At 38.8% G+C, this 15897-nt stretch overlaps 1 protein-coding gene across 2 annotated transcripts in view; it reads right to left on the bottom strand.

Moving 5' to 3' along the window:
* lrrk1 (leucine-rich repeat kinase 1) overlaps positions 1 to 15897 on the bottom strand; it is an 86876-nt gene that overhangs the window by 9934 nt on the left and 61045 nt on the right. For both annotated transcript variants that reach the window (XM_080884373.1, XM_080884374.1), the window contains 7 exons: positions 15538 to 15741; positions 15301 to 15440; positions 14233 to 14370; positions 7081 to 7275; positions 6008 to 6159; positions 4113 to 4230; positions 3558 to 3674 (listed from right to left, as the gene is read on the bottom strand). In XM_080884373.1, the coding sequence (XP_080740499.1) occupies positions 3558 to 3674; positions 4113 to 4230; positions 6008 to 6159; positions 7081 to 7275; positions 14233 to 14370; positions 15301 to 15440; positions 15538 to 15741 (1064 nt within the window). The remainder of the gene's footprint in view (positions 1 to 3557; positions 3675 to 4112; positions 4231 to 6007; positions 6160 to 7080; positions 7276 to 14232; positions 14371 to 15300; positions 15441 to 15537; positions 15742 to 15897) is intronic.

Here is a 15897-nt window from a genome sequence, read left to right on the forward strand (position 1 = left end):
GCAGAATCCACGTGTCCATCAATGACAGCAAGCCGTCCAGGTCCTGAAGCAGTGGAGCTTCATCATTTATAAAATAGTAATGGGACGAAATCCTTCCACAAGGTTTCTTTTGTCCCATCAGTCCACAGACTATTCAATTATTTTTTTATATAGAACCAAATCACAACAACTGTCACCTCGAGGTACTTCATATAAGATGGTAAAGACTATACAATAATAGACACGAAACCCCAACAATTGATGACCTATGAGGCAACCCTTGGTGACAACAGCAAGGAAGAAACTCCCTTCTAACAGGGAAAAAACACCTCTGGCAGAACCATACTCCGGAAGGAGCAACCTTCTGTCATGAGTGGATAAGGGTGAGGGAAGGGAAACAGAACAAGAGACACATTCCCAAAGAGAGGCAGAGATCGATGCTGACTGATGATTAAATGCAAAGTAGTGGATAAACACAGAGAGTGAAGAAATATTGTTCTTCTTTGAATGATGGATCTGGATTATGGGGCTACGGTTTATTGGAGTTCCAAAGTCTTAGAAAAAGCTTTGTAACCCTTTCAACTACTTGACTTTGTCAGAGAGGTTCTATTCAGGTGATTTCTTGATTCAAAAGGTCTACCAATAATCAGCCCTTTTTGAAACTGAACTATGGTTTCAGATGCGTTTTCACAACTGAAAATACAATGTTTTGTTTTTGTTTGTTGTTGACTGTGCATTAGGAAGCACACCTACATCTACAGCTCACATCTACTCGAACATTGGGAATATGCCAGACTATTCCATGTGCTATTCTCACAGACTAATGACCGTTTTGGTGTGATCTGACTGGATTGGACATTTGCATGTGTGAAAAGGGTGATAGAATAATTATGGTCTGGTCTTTGTTCCCGTTGCAGCGCATAGTGGTTTGTTTAAATATGCAAAACGTGCAAACATTCTGAGCCTCGCCACTCGCAAGAGGTTTCCATTGCTTCGATATACTTGGTGAAAACCTTCAGGGTGAGTGCCAGTCTAAATTACACCCATAAGCACTGAAACTGGATGGTCACAGCCCTGCACTGCCCCCTAGAGACCTGAAGAATAACCTCTGTAACAACATTATCTCCTCCCAAACCGTAAGACTGGGAGTTTCCGTATCCAGCAGTTGGCTCATGTCCTCAAACCGCTCAGCATGGTAGGCTGAAAGCAGGGTGCCCACATAGACCTCAGTCAAATTAATGTGGTTACTCAGTCAACTCTTCTATATATTATTATAATTATTATGAATATTAAGTGCAACAGTTATTCCTGAAACCAGAAAAATGGATTACATTACGGCATCATTAGTGTTCACGAATGATCTTCACGATGAAGAAACTGAAAATGTGTCCTTGCAGTGATTTGTCTGTCTGGAACAGAGGTGGTGGTAGTGCAGCTTTACACTACCACCACAGAGGGCGCATCCCTTAGGGAGATACCAAGTGAGGTTTGAAAGAGAATTGCTGAGATGTATTTAGACTCTCTCTCCTATCAGTCTGAGTTCAGTATTTACTTCCTCTACACCATAAATGTCTCTACTAGACCCCATTCCTACTCTAATGCTTAAAGAAGTCCTATCATTAACTAGTCCTTCAATCTCAATATCTATCTTTAAAGAGCTACACAACACAAGCTTTTAAGATGCTGGTTATTTACTTTTAGGGATATTCAATCTGCTGGATTGTCTCAGATTTGCATAAACAAATTTATGATAGAAAATTTGAACATATACAGCAAGTGATGTACATGATATCAAAATGTTTTCAAGATATATATTTTGTAAAAATGTTACATTATCCCACTTTCAGTCCTTTATTTTGAATATCTCAAAGATTATTAAAGCCTGAAATTTCCCCTGGTCTTTCTCACCATCAAAATTAACCAGGATCTGTAATTTGTGTGTAAATTGGGATCATTAATTAGAAAAAATGTGTTGGCTAGTTAAAATATGAAAACTGTATAAAAGTATGCAGACTGGAGGTGGTCGTGCAGGAAATGTTCTGTATTGATCAATACCCAACTTTGCCAAAAGTCTTTTTAAAACATCTAACTGAACTTATGCAGAGAAACTGTTTATTTCTGTTACCTCTCTGAGGTCATCGCAGTACAGCACTAGCAAATGTTATTGATGACCTTTTCATGGCCTCTCCCAGTAGACTAATTTCTGTGCTTGACTGTTAGAATGTAAGTGCAGCATTCAATACCGCTGACCACAAGATTTTACTGCACAGTAAGTTCATCCATTTACTACTTCGAGGCTGGACTACTGTGATTTACTGTTGTCATGTTCCTTAAAAAGCCTTGAGTTGCTGCAGCAATAGCACTGATAGGGATTATTGTGTATCTTCCTTATTCACTGGCTTTTCACTCTTTACTGGCCACGTGTTAAATCCAGAACTGAATTTAATATCTTTCTGCTTACATACAGTGTCTTGAGTAATCAGGTCCCATCATATCTTAAAGATCTAATAGTACCACATTGCTCTGATAGACCTCTTCACTCTCAAACGGATCGCTCACTTATGGTTCCTAGAGTTTCTAAAAGTTGGATGGTAGACAGAGCCTTCATCCTACAGCCCCTCCTTCTGTGGGAGACAGACACCCTATCTACTATAAAGCATGTAGTTTGTTCAGGGTCACCTGATCCAGCCCTGTCTGTTAGTTATGTTGCAATAGCCATAGACTGTTGGGGCGTTCCTAGAAACACTGGCTCTCTGTCACATGTGTCTTTTGTCTTGTTTACCTCTGTTCTCTTCTCTTTCCCCTCATCCCCATGACATTTACCCCATAGTCTCATCAGACTGCCTCTCCCTGAGTCAGGTTCTGCCAGAGGTTTCTTCCTGTTAAAAAGGGGCTTTTCCTTCCCAGTGTCACCAAGTCCTTGTTTACAGTGGCTCATCTGATTGTTGTGGTTTTTTCTCTGCTATTTTAGGATCTTTACCCGACAATATAAAGGACCTTGAGGTTGCAGTTGTTGTCATGTGGCACTACACAAATAAAACTCATTGACTCAATGAACTATTTTTTAATGACGGAGCAACAACTGAATGGTAAATAAATTCCAGACAAACAAAAAAATGCAGCACCACATATAAAAAGCATTTTGCATATTACTCTGAAAACCAATCTTTGTATGCTGTTGCAAAAACAATAAAAATATTGTTAAAAAAAACATTTCTACCGTTATTAAGCCATCCTTCTCAAACGGATGTAACAATAGGTCAGTACGTGACGCTCTTGTATTACAAGCTCACGGTTGCTTAGGCTTCAAGTCTCATTTTGTCTTCCACTGATGCTCTGTCAAAATGCACCAATGTGTTGACACCATGTAAAGCCAAATATGTGGAACACTTGTTTCCTTTGCTGTCAAGTGCATGTGACACAAATGCTCTAGATACAAGCTGCTGACATATCAGCAACATTCATTTTAAGACGTTTCAGACTGAAGCCCGTATGTAAACCCACAGTACTGAGTGACACAATAACACAGGTTTGAGTAAAACGTGTTTGCTTAAACATATGCTGATATATGACCTGACCTGCTCTCTCGCTGAAACAGGAAACAAACAAGTGATGATGGCGGGACAGGAGAACTGCTTCTGGGGTTGACTGAGTGGACACATGTCCTTCAGACTGTAGATGAACACCTCCTGTTCCTGTCACAGAAACATGAAACTAAAGAATGAGTTTTTTTATTTTTGGATTTAGAGACAACTACGTTGTCCCCGAGCTGTGGCAACAGTGGAGGGCAGCCAATGTAGGATTTGATATTGTTCTCCTACCCTGGGAAACTAATACTTTCCCTCCAACACTGGTTTGACACTCAATAAAAGACTGTAGCAGTCTCAGTGTCCTCGTGTCCTCGTGTCCCTAAAAGGGTTTTCATGAAATCCTCTTTTCACATTAAAAAAAATGACAAAAGCAGGTAAATTCTGAAGCTACCCAGATGTAAAAGTAAGCTTCCCAGTGAAAAATAACATTGCATGACTGTTTGACTGCTGTTCATAGATGAAAAAGTTATCAGTAAATAAATGAGTCACCAAATGTCTGCATTTAAAAAGCAGCTGTATCACGTTGAATTTCAGGATGTGTACCTCAGTTGCCATCCACAGAGTGTTCCCCATCTTCATGTGACAGCTAATCCTGCTACCTGGACAGGCCATCCTCTTCACCTCCACCTGACCCTTGTTAACATTCACCACACTGTAGTTCCTGCACAATACACAGTTCTTTGCTGAAAACATTTAGAACCACTGAGTTGGAAGTTAAAACAAAATAAGCAATATTGTGTATAGTAATGTTTTTATACAGTGATGAGTAGAGGCACTTTTTGGAAGACGATGTCACAGGGTTAGTTAATTAAAGCTAAATATATAATATTTATCACGTTTAGTACATGTGTGATGGATAACTTGAGAAACTGGCATGAAGCATTACAAAAATGTTTTTTACTATTGTTTATTAATGTTTTATAAATAGAATTTTAGTTTATTACAGTTTAAATACTCTATATTATATTGTATATATTTTTAATTTCTCACCAATAAGCAATTTCACAATTTTAGCATTAATATATCTTAAACAAAAAGTTGCCTATATAAGGTGCAACCAGTGCTGCTGGTGTGTTTGCACTGTTCCCTGGGACGTTTCTTCTGACCACTTGCACATACACTTTGCTGCCAGAAGTATTTGCTCGTCTGCATTCACATGCACATGAACCATTCCTAATGTATGAGGTTTAATATGATGTCCCCCAACCATGTGCGGCGATAACAGCGTCAGCTCTTCTGGCAAGGCTTTCCAAAAGGTTTAGGAGTGTGTTTATGGGAATGTTTGACCATTCATCCATTTGTGACACTGATGCTGGATAAGAAGGCTTGGCTTGCAGACTCTGCTGATTCATTCCAAAGGTGTTCTGTCGGGTTGCGATCAGGACTCTGTGCAGGCCAGTCAAGTTGTTCCACACCAAATTCGATCATCCATGTCTATATGAACCTTACTTTGATGTACTACTTTGCGATCACGTTGGAACAGGAAGGGGCCATCCTCAAACTGTTCCATGAAGATGAAATTGTCTTGGTATGCTGAAGCATTAGGGGATCTGCAGTTTATTGGCAGCTTGCAACCAGGTACACTCTTTCCTCAGGAGCTGGTTAACCAGTTAGTGTGAGTGGCCAAACAAAAGTAAGAAAAGAATATGCGAGTTAAATGGCACTGGAAGAGTTGGGGAGGTAACATGGTCTTGACACAGAAAAGGAGTTAAAAGAGGGAAAAGTGTGAAGGAGTCAGCAGCAATTAACAGTATTTGTTTAAAAGCAAGGAAGCAGCTTTTAAACACACATCAACCTGCAGTCCTGCTGCCACAAACAGCTAGAGCCATTGTCGCCATTATGTCATGCATCTGGGAGCTTTTTCAGTCAGCTGTGTTAAACATGTTGTGTTAAATGTAGTTAGCGCCGTACATTTTTGGACAATAAAAGGGTTCTTTGTACACAACAACAGTAAATTTTAAATCAAACCAGAAATGTGTAATTGGCGCGCAGATTTTCAGCTTTATTTTTAAGTAAAACATTTAACTTCATTTGTAGAGGCTCTAAAGTAACTGGACAATAGGCTAATAATCCATTTCATGGTTTGATGAGGCTTTTTCAGCTGTTATTTCATGACAGACTGCAGAATTGAACTTCCAGTTGGTAGTTCACTTGCAAAATGATGTCCAAAGAAATGCTGATGTAAGTGAAAAAGACTGTCATTGAGGAGAAAACCAAATAAACCCCATCACAGAGACAGAAAAAACCTTTGCAGGGGTCAAATCAAGTAAATAATCAAGTCAATCCTAAATAAACAGGAATGCAAAACCAGCTCAACAACACTAAAAGACCTGAACTACAGAAGACAACTAAAACATGGAGGTAGGTGTATTGTGGGGCTCATTATTGTGTATAAGAGGCAAATAAATCACAGTACAAAGAGAAATGGTCACACAAACCTGTCCTCCTTATCGTCATTCCAGAACACAGCACTATATCCTTGGAGCTGGGACAGGAAGAGCTGAGAGTTGACGTCACAGGGCAATACATACCTGAGGCAGGCGAAGCTAGGCTCCTTCATCTGCCTCACACAATGCATTGCCACTGGCCTCTGCAGCACAAATGCAGAGACAGGCAGTTCAGCTCAAAGTCATTCACAGAACAATGACTTTCATTAAAATTTGCAAAAAACGTTATGTTTTATGTTTTTTTAATCCTTAAAATATGGCTGTGACTACACATACATCGGCAGTTGTGATTGAAAAAATAAATGTTGAAGATATATATGCATTTGTGGTGCTCATTATTCATCCATCCATCTCCACTTATCCTTTTCCGGGTCATGGGGAGCAGCTGGAGCCTATCCCAGCTGTCTTAGGCCAAGAGGCAGGGCACACCCTGGACAGTCTGTTGCAGGGCTAACTCATACACAGAGAAAACTATTCACACTCACATAATGGAGTCGCTCTATAATGCATATTTTGACATTATAGTCAAAACATTTATTGGGACTGATTGTTTTATCATTTGCATTCTATGCTATCCATATATCCATGGAAATATTTAATTTTCAGTTAGGAAATATTTTAGCATTATTGTTACACTTGCCACTATGACCATGATCTAGAAATCTTAGACCATGCTTGTTCAGTCCTTTTCGGTTTTTTAACTTTCCTGCACTTTTGAAAATATGGGAAAGTGAAAATGGACCAGGTGAGTTGGAGCAGTTGTTCTTATCTTAAGATTAAACCGCAGTAGGTTAACATTGAGAACTGGGCAGTATAGGAAAAACATCTTGTTTTCTACATGTTCCCGAGAGACACGACGTGATTTTATTTCAGAATTTAGCAGTAAAAGGAGAACCAATTGTTGGAATCTAACCCCTCTTTAGACTAATTCTTAGAATTTCTTCCAAATGTGAAGTTATAAGTCTCTAGCTCAACCTACTTTGACACAAGTAATAAAGTGTAGTACACTTTCCTTACATCACACAACAAAAATTTGCTCATTGTGTCAGCCAAAAACAGCTCACCTTCTCAGGTTTAGTGTCCCAGCATTCAGTCATCAGGTTGTGCAGGCAGCAGAACTGAACCTCTTGTGGACTACCCAGCACTGGCCGAATACCTTTCGAGAGCTTCTTTGCTATCTCAAGCTGGTGGTGTCCCAGCGCTGGCCTCCGCCCAGACAGGAGCTCATACATCACCATGCCATAGGAGAACATGTCCACCTTTAAGAGTTGTTCCCAAAAAAGGAGCATTAAGGTCAGTTGATAAGGGTCAAGTGTCAGAGTTGCATCTGAGGAGGTTATTAAGACCTCCTGATGAATTTGTAAATAAAACTTTAATAAAGAAAACTTTAAATTTCATTTGGAGTGAAAAGAAGTTATGAAAGTAAAACCAACCATTTAGATGAAAGCTACCCAGTCAGTCTCTGAATGTTCATTTCTTGGATAAGAACTCATGACCACAGCCCATTTATGAATTTGCATATGCTCTATTTGGGTTAAAATCATGTAAGAATTTTATTCTTAGAGCAATTCAGCAAGCAGACCAGCAGGCGTTGGTCTGATGAAGACCTGGAGTCGTGGCCTGTTGTTCTGCTTGCTGAATTGTTCCAAGTATTTATTCTTGGAAGAAGAAATTGACATAATTTAATTTATTGTTTTTTTTTATTTTATTTCTATTTCTTCTAATTCTCTACTTTTATTTTTTTTTCATCTTAAAGTGCTTTTAAATAAAGGCGGTATGACAGAATTAATTCTAGGATAAATCCTAGAATTTCTCTCTTCTTCCTCAGAAGACTTAGAGACTTCCATCTGCCACTGAAGGTGCTCAAGAACTTCTACTCCTGCACCATCGAGAGCGTCCTGACGTCAAACATCTGCACCTGGTTTGGGAACAGCACCAAGCAGGACAGACGAGATCTGCAAAGGGTGGTGCGCTCGGCAGAACGCATCATTCAATCAGAGCTCCCTGACCTGCTGTCCATCTACACCAAGCGGTGCAAGTCCAAAGCTAGGAAGATTATGATGGACCTCTCCCATCCCAACAATGGACGTTTCCGCTCCCTTAAGGCCAAAACAGAGAGAATGAGGAGGAGCTTCTTCCCCCAGGCTATTCGGGCCCTGAACCAGGTGTAGGACTGGACTCTCCCACACATCACATCACCACACGCACTCTGGTTTTTCTTCATGCACACTTCCTATAATTTATGATCTCTTTCTGCTATTTGCACATTTTTTTACTGTAAATTTAAATCTGTAAATTTTGTAGTAACCTGTAAATTGTAAATATTGTAAAACTTTTTTTCTGTCATTTAATGGTCGGGCATTGTACAGCTACAAGCATTTCACCCCCATGTCATACTGTGTATGGTTGTGTGTGTGTGACAAATAAAATTTGAATTTGAAAGTGAAATTAATTGGATAAGCATTAATAAGTTTTTAAAATTTTAGATTTTTGTTTTAACAATATAAAATAGTAGGGGTGCAACGATATTCGTATCGATATTGAACCGTTCGATACAGTGCTTTCGGTTCGGTACGCATATGTATCGAACAATACAACATTTTTGATTTATTTTATCAACTTTCCTTCTGACGATGCTGTCTGTGTTGAGCGCTCAGTGAATCTGCGTTCGACTACTCCGCCTAGGCTCGACAGTGCAGCCTAGGCGGAGTAGTCGAACGCAGATTCACTGAGCGCTCAACACAGACAGCATAGTCAGAAGGAAGAGCGCAGGGCATTCAGATCTGGCGTTTGGAATTATTTTGGTTTTCATGTGACGTATGACCCTGAAGGTAAGCGAGTCATGGACTAAAGTAAAACAGTATGTTGGATGTGCCACGCAATGCTCAATTACATGGGTGGGAGCTAGTGTGTTAGCGCAGTTAGCTCGTTAACGTGTTGGCCGTCTAGCCCCATGCACGGGGCGATCGGCGGTAGCTCGTTAACGGAGATTTGCCGTGTTGTGGCGTTATTTCAACGAGATTAACCTGAAAGCACTAGTGGGAACACAACGAATATGACTGCACATTTACGCCGACATCATCCTAGTGCAAAGACAAAAACAACAAGCATGCTACTAACTTTAGCCGAGTCATTTAGACAGCTGTTAGCACATGATTCTCCTTATGCTGCTGAGAATATAGCCCAGAAGAAGCGGATAGTATAGCTTTTATTTTGGAAAGAGCCATTTCTCTGTAATAAACTCTCTTTTCCAAAGATGAGTGATTCCTCAATCAGATACAGGGCTCGCAATATCGCTAGCCCGACGTCCCGGAGCTAGTGATTTTTTCAGTCGGGCTACCAAAATCTATCTCTGCCCCGCCCGTCGGGCTATTGTAGGAAAAATATATGTCAATGCTTTTGCATTCTTTCAGAAATGTAGCTGGGTAATTATGTCATTGGCATCGGTGAGCCACTGTCAATATGTGACATATTGAAGTCGCGTTTGAATTTGCGCTTGTTTTTTTGCTTTCACTTTGCAATCGCGTGAACTGTGTATAGAGAGCGACAGCACTGATCTGTGAGTGATGATAATTTGTGCACCAATTCCTCTGACATCGTCTTATTAATCGTTAGCTTACTATGCAAACATGACAAGTGAAATCTCCCGCAGCTTAAACATGTGAGAGGTTGATCGCGCAGAGAATCGCTGAGCTTATGTGAGTGCATGTGTAAAAGCAGCAGGATTTATATTTTAGTTCTGCTGAGCCAAATAAGACAGGTCAGGGTGAAGAAGTGACAGCCAAAGAAAAGCTTACCACAAAACGGAGAAGTTATGACAAATCAGACTATAAGGCAAAAAGAAAGTGCAGCTTTATGGTTTCATGGACAAAAGAATTTCTGTGGCTGCAATATGACGAGCTAAATAACCAGGGCTGCACATAAGTGGTCCGCAGGTGCGCATTCGCTGTCAAAATAAAAAACACGCACAAGGGTTAGGGTTAAATTTAAAAACTGTACTTTTGAGTTAAAATATATATTTATAATTTTAATAAATGACAAATTAAAAAGGCATGAACATTTTTTTGTATCGAAAAAATATCGAACCGTGACACCAAAGTATCGAACCGAACCGTGAATTTTGTGTATCGTTGCACCCCTATAAAATAGCTCAATAAGGCAACACTTCGACCTTCAAATTAATCTACTGACCTTGAACGAGAGGTCAAAGGTTAAATATATCACAATATTTTAATTCTAAATAAAGTACTTTTTATATGTTGATAATAAACACCACACTTTTAAGAATTATAGTTTCTAAGTTAAAGACCTTGATAAGCCAAATTTGGATGGATTGTTGACGTGAGCCATCATGTTTACAGACACAGTGACACTGAAACGCTACTAAAAGCATAGCCTCTGTGCCAGAGGTAAATAAACATAATCAAATACTGAATTTAATGCCGCAGAGCACAGAAAAGATATTTGACTGAATTAGTACTCTTTGGAAGAGTGCGGAGCAAAGACGGAGGGTTACACATATTTTCGCCTGGTTTCTGAAGAGTTCAGGGATCAGTAAATGAGGCCTGGTAAAGCTTTTCATTTTATTTTTTGATTTTATTAGAAAGTTATTCAGACTTTCTTGTTCTCCCTAATTTCACCATTTGACGTATTATTTTTTATATCTTTGTAAAAACTGAGTATCTGTCTTTTTCCCTTAACAAGCTGCAGTCTGATTGGTGGTTATGGTCCCAGCACAGCGCTTGATGTTTGTTTCCAACCTCTTTGTTATTAGACTACATTTTCCCAGGTCCTCTTACTGTGCCATAGCTGGGATCCACATTTATGGATATTTTCTCAATGGCAGTTCTCATCTCATAAACATGATCCTTAGGGGTCTGGCCATCATCCATTTGCACTACATTGCAGTACCAGCATGTGTGTCTAAATACTCCTGTTGGTTCCAGGATGTGATGTTCAATATTAGCACATGCTGAGCTTCTGTTCCTGACCTTTAACTAGGGCTGCTCAATTAATCGAATTTTAATCACGATTACGATCTGGGCTTTCAACGATCATTAAAAATGACTGAGCCGATTATTAGCCCCTCCCTCATTTATCCGCGACACCTTAAAGGCCGGTCCGTGAAAATATTGTCGGGCATAAACCGGTCCGTGGTGCAAAAAAGGTTGGAGACCGCTGATTAAGAGGACCCGAGGGAAGCTCGGAAAGCTAAGCAGAAGTTATTTGGAGAGTGACTGCCGTTGGTTGAAAAGAGAGTTTAAAAAAAAAAACTTCAGTGGTGTTGCACACTATTTTATATTATTTTTTAAAGTCATTGTTAACCCTTTAAAGCCGGTCAGAGCAGCACGCTCCGTTTTGCGTAACTATTTTTAAATCCCTGTAGAACCTGAACCGTGTAAGCTAGCGCAATAATTTGTTTTGCATATGAAACCGGAGGAGTTGTACTTACATCTGATGCCATCAGCTTGTCCTCGGTCACGGTTTCGTTCCACATATAGCTTTGCAAAAATTGCATAAAAAGCACTTGCAGGAACAAAAGCATAATATTCCAGAAACACGCTTTGCCGTTCCTATCAGCTGTTCGTAACACTTCCCACAGTGAAATGATGCACATGCTGTTTTCTTTGCAAATTTGCATCATAGGATTGTTTTTTGTTTTTCCTGCAGTATATAAAAATTGCTGTATCTCCAAAATAAAACTATGAAGACACTCAAAATAAATTTCCTGTGGTGGGAAACTATTTTTTTGCAACTTTATTGTATTTAAAGTTTTGAGGGATAAGCCTCTTAAATTTCTCCAAGTAGAAATATATGTAAACAAAACAAAAGCGATTTTCAATTTTTTTTGTAGTTTATTGCACTTTTTTGCAATTTTTGTAATTACTATGGACTTAATGCATACATATTATTAAAATATGGGCTATAACAGTTGTATTGATGTATAGCAACTTGAAATGCTCCCACAAATGGCACTACAGCATGTAAAAAAAATAATATAAGCTCTGGTGGACTTGGTTCTATAGTAGGTCTTAAAGGGTTAAATAAATATCGTCAAATAATCGTGATCTCAATTTCAGTGAAAATAATCGTGATTATCATTTTTGCCATAATCGAGCAGCCCTACCTTTAACCAGGATTCACTGCTGGAGGGCACTTACAACCTGAATTGACATTAAAATTAAAACTTTAACAATTCTGTTTTACAGTGTTAGTCAGTCAGTGACTGGCTGCTCCCGTATGGGATCAGAACAATGCCACCTTATCCCACAGTCCAGCCAATGATGCGATTCACATTCGTATATACGCAGCTAACAATTGATGGAAAAAGTGTGGACTATACCACAATTTAAAAACTATAAGATATAACAGTTTTTAAATTTGGTTTTACGCAGCCGATCAACACGAGTTATGATAAAAAATATCTGCAGTGTTTGTTTTTTTCCTGAATACTGTCGTTGTTTATATTTACTGCGGGAAGAAACGGTAAAAACACTCGAAAGCACTCTCCTCCCAGTGTTACCAGCTCCTCAGTAAGGAAAATCGCTATTGGCTGTCCTAAAAGTCGCTAAATGACGTCATCGCCTAATTGGTCATGCTAATGTAATTGTAACCTACGTTGTTGGCGAGAGAAATAACATCGTGGAAGAGACAAAGTCAGTAAAAAACGTCCTAAATGCAGTTAGAATTTATTTAGAACTTTATGTTAATTTTTTTGAAGCAGTAATTATATAATTATTTGCCCAATATTGGTCATTATATACTTTATTTTGCTAACAGAGAGTTAAAATAAATAAATAAAGTTTTGTTTTCAAAATTGGAGTTCAAGTTATTTTTCCTTCCAATAGTGTTAACATACCACACAGGGCACGAACAAGACTTTTTAACATTTTCATTGTAAGTGAGCTAAAGCAGTTCATTAAAAGTCGTCTAACATAAATGTAAATGCTGTAATGTGATTACTTTAATAAACATGTAGCTTGGATGCTGGCGTGACCACAGTGCACACGTCTGCTGTCGCTCACAGTGGTCCAAGGGACGCTCAGTTTGTGTGTTCACTCAGACACGTGAAACATTAGAGCTTGTGACCTACAAACATGGTGTGTATCACGGTATCCAAAGAGTTCAATTTTATTTTGATCTGACCAGAGTATATCTCCCAGTCACTGACTTGTCTAAATGTTGTTACTGATCTGGTTACAGTTTCATGTCAATAACACCTTTAGAATTATATTTACTTGGAAAAGTAGTGATGCATTCAATACACATTTTACCTCCTGTCTGTTAATAACTTCTAACATTTTTCCTCTTCTTCGGTAGCTAGTTAGTCTCACCACGTTTGTCGTAGATAGACCGTTCCTACCTCATAACAACCAGCTCAAATGTTTTCAATTCAGCAGTAATTAAGCATTTCTTACCATTCCTGAAATATTTGGCATTTTCGGGTGATGAAGTGCCATTTCATATGAATAGAGAGCATGCTCTTATCTCACCCCTGTATGTTGGAGGTCACAAGTTTAAGCAATTCTATTAGGTACAGTGTAGCTGGTATCACAGGTACAGTACACTTGTGGCCTATTAATATAGTTGCTCATGTGTTTTTGAGCCATCTCACTTTAACAGGTTACCTCCAACGTTTTAAATGCACCATGGCCAAGTTACAGAGTCCACCAATAGCAACAAACCTTCCACAATTTATTTAGAAATTGCACTGTTTAGTTAATTTATGCTTATAAAAATAATTCAAAAGTTTTATTAAGTTATACAGACTGTATAACTAATCTGGAGTTTAGTTTGGTCGTCTCCAGTTTGACTTTTTAAAAATCAAGGTCTTTTTGATTTGAAATTTGAAAATGCTAGGTTATTTTCGGAAAAGTTGAAATCTCGCCTCTCACATTGTTGTCAGACGATTACCACTTGGATTTGAAGCATTTCAACTAATGTTTTCCTTGTTAACTCTCCACTTGGTTTTTTTCTACTTGCAAAGCCTGCTCAAACATGATTGGTCAGTGCTATGTATAGGTGCTGTGTACAGGTCATACACGTATATGTGGAAATTCAGGATATCAACATATCCGTTTATATAGAGATGATATGTTTATTCTCATCATTTAAAAAAAATGGTTTAAAAAAACAAAACATAAAACAAAACCACACAAAAGTCCAAAAAATGTTACAAACTTTTCTAATGTGGGTTAAAAAAAAAAAGCAGATACCTTCTCATCATACACGATGCCTGGTCGGATCTCAGGAGCCTGGTAGCCCGGTGTGCCTTCAACTCCCAAAGCCCCCTCATGGAAGGATTGTCGAGAGATCCCATAGTCAGACAGTTTAACATTGACCGTGTCCTGCACCTGGAAGAAGTTATCAGTGAATTAAAAAGCCAAATGAAATGACAGAAACAGGCTTTCTCTTTTTGTTTTGGTTTTTTAACATGAAATTACTGTTTTGCTTTCTATTTACAGTATTTTTAATAAAGGGAGAGCAAATAAATTAGCTCAGAACTTTCACTTTCAAAAACAGGTGTATCAAAAAGAATTGTCTGATTTCAAAATGCTACATATTTCTAAAGAAATGGACATAGAAGCTTGCAGTTAAAATTTTTAAATACATGGCTGAATATAAAGCTTTACAATACACACAATGTTGACGGGCTCATGACATACGCTGTCCTACACCAGCTGTTGTTATAAAACTGACCCACAACCACGTGAAGCTCACTAATCCCTCTTTCTAACAGTCCGTGTTACGATCGTTACCTGTGAATACTTGCAGAATTACAGCTTGTTGAAACTGGCTGATTGGCTAATTCAATCTCGTGGATCTGCGGCTTCCCACCCTCATTATTAAGTAAATTTCATGACGCATACACAGACGCACACGCACCACAAGAAGTTGTTGATTTGTGTGTCGGCGCATTTTCATGTTTTAGTGTTGCAGGTGTGGAATGTTTTAGGCTTTGTTCTTACAGGTGCAGCAGTTGGTGATATGTCGTACTTTTCCATTTCTACGATACCCTTTTATTGTGTTTTCGCCATCCTTCCTTTTTTCTTTTTCTCCTGCCTGTCAGCTTAGACATTGTTACACAACACATATAATGTAATAGCTGAAATAACACTAAAAGAAATGAGAAACACAGAAACAAGAGGAGCCTTTATAGAATTTATAGAGCTCATCTTAATTCTGATTTTTAAAAAATGATAAAAAGAAAAAAATTACTTGGATGAATCTTTTTGATACACCATGTAAATTAGAATGCTTAAAAAACACAACATTTTGCAGACCTCCAGAGACCACACCAGAATGTTATCAGATTTGAGGTCACAGAAGATGATGCTCTTTCTGTGAAGGTATCCCAGTCCTGCTGCAATCTGATAGGCTACTTTGAAGGTTAGCATGTGTCCAAGCGGCATGTACTTGAAGCCTAGAAAGACAAGATATATTTTCAGATCTCAGTAATATCGAGCAAGTTTTAAAATCAACTTCAAATGGCAAATCAGAAGGTGCAGATCACTGCGTACTTTTGCCTTTGTGCTTTTCCTCCAACACTGTGTTGAGGCTACCCAAGGGGGCTAACTGTAGGGCGAAGCAGAGTGGATGAATGCTGATGCCCACTAGCGAGACAATGCAGGGATGCTGGAGAGAGTGCAATGTACTGGATTCCTGGCGAAACTCAGCAAAACTCCGATAGGCATTTGCAGACTGGAGGTGTTTCACCATGGTGTCTAAGACAATGAAGACAGAAAGACAAGGGACCATCAAAGTTAATTGATTTACATTTACTGGCAATTTACATTTTGTCAAATGACTAAATAGTACGGTAAAATAGAGAAAGCCAATATCCAGCTGAAAGCATTGAGGGTGAGAGCAGCTGATCGTGG

Source organism: Rhamphochromis sp. 'chilingali' (genome assembly GCF_963969265.1).
Source record: "Rhamphochromis sp. 'chilingali' genome assembly, chromosome: 6".
Taxonomy (NCBI): Eukaryota; Metazoa; Chordata; class Actinopteri; order Cichliformes; family Cichlidae; genus Rhamphochromis; species Rhamphochromis sp. 'chilingali'.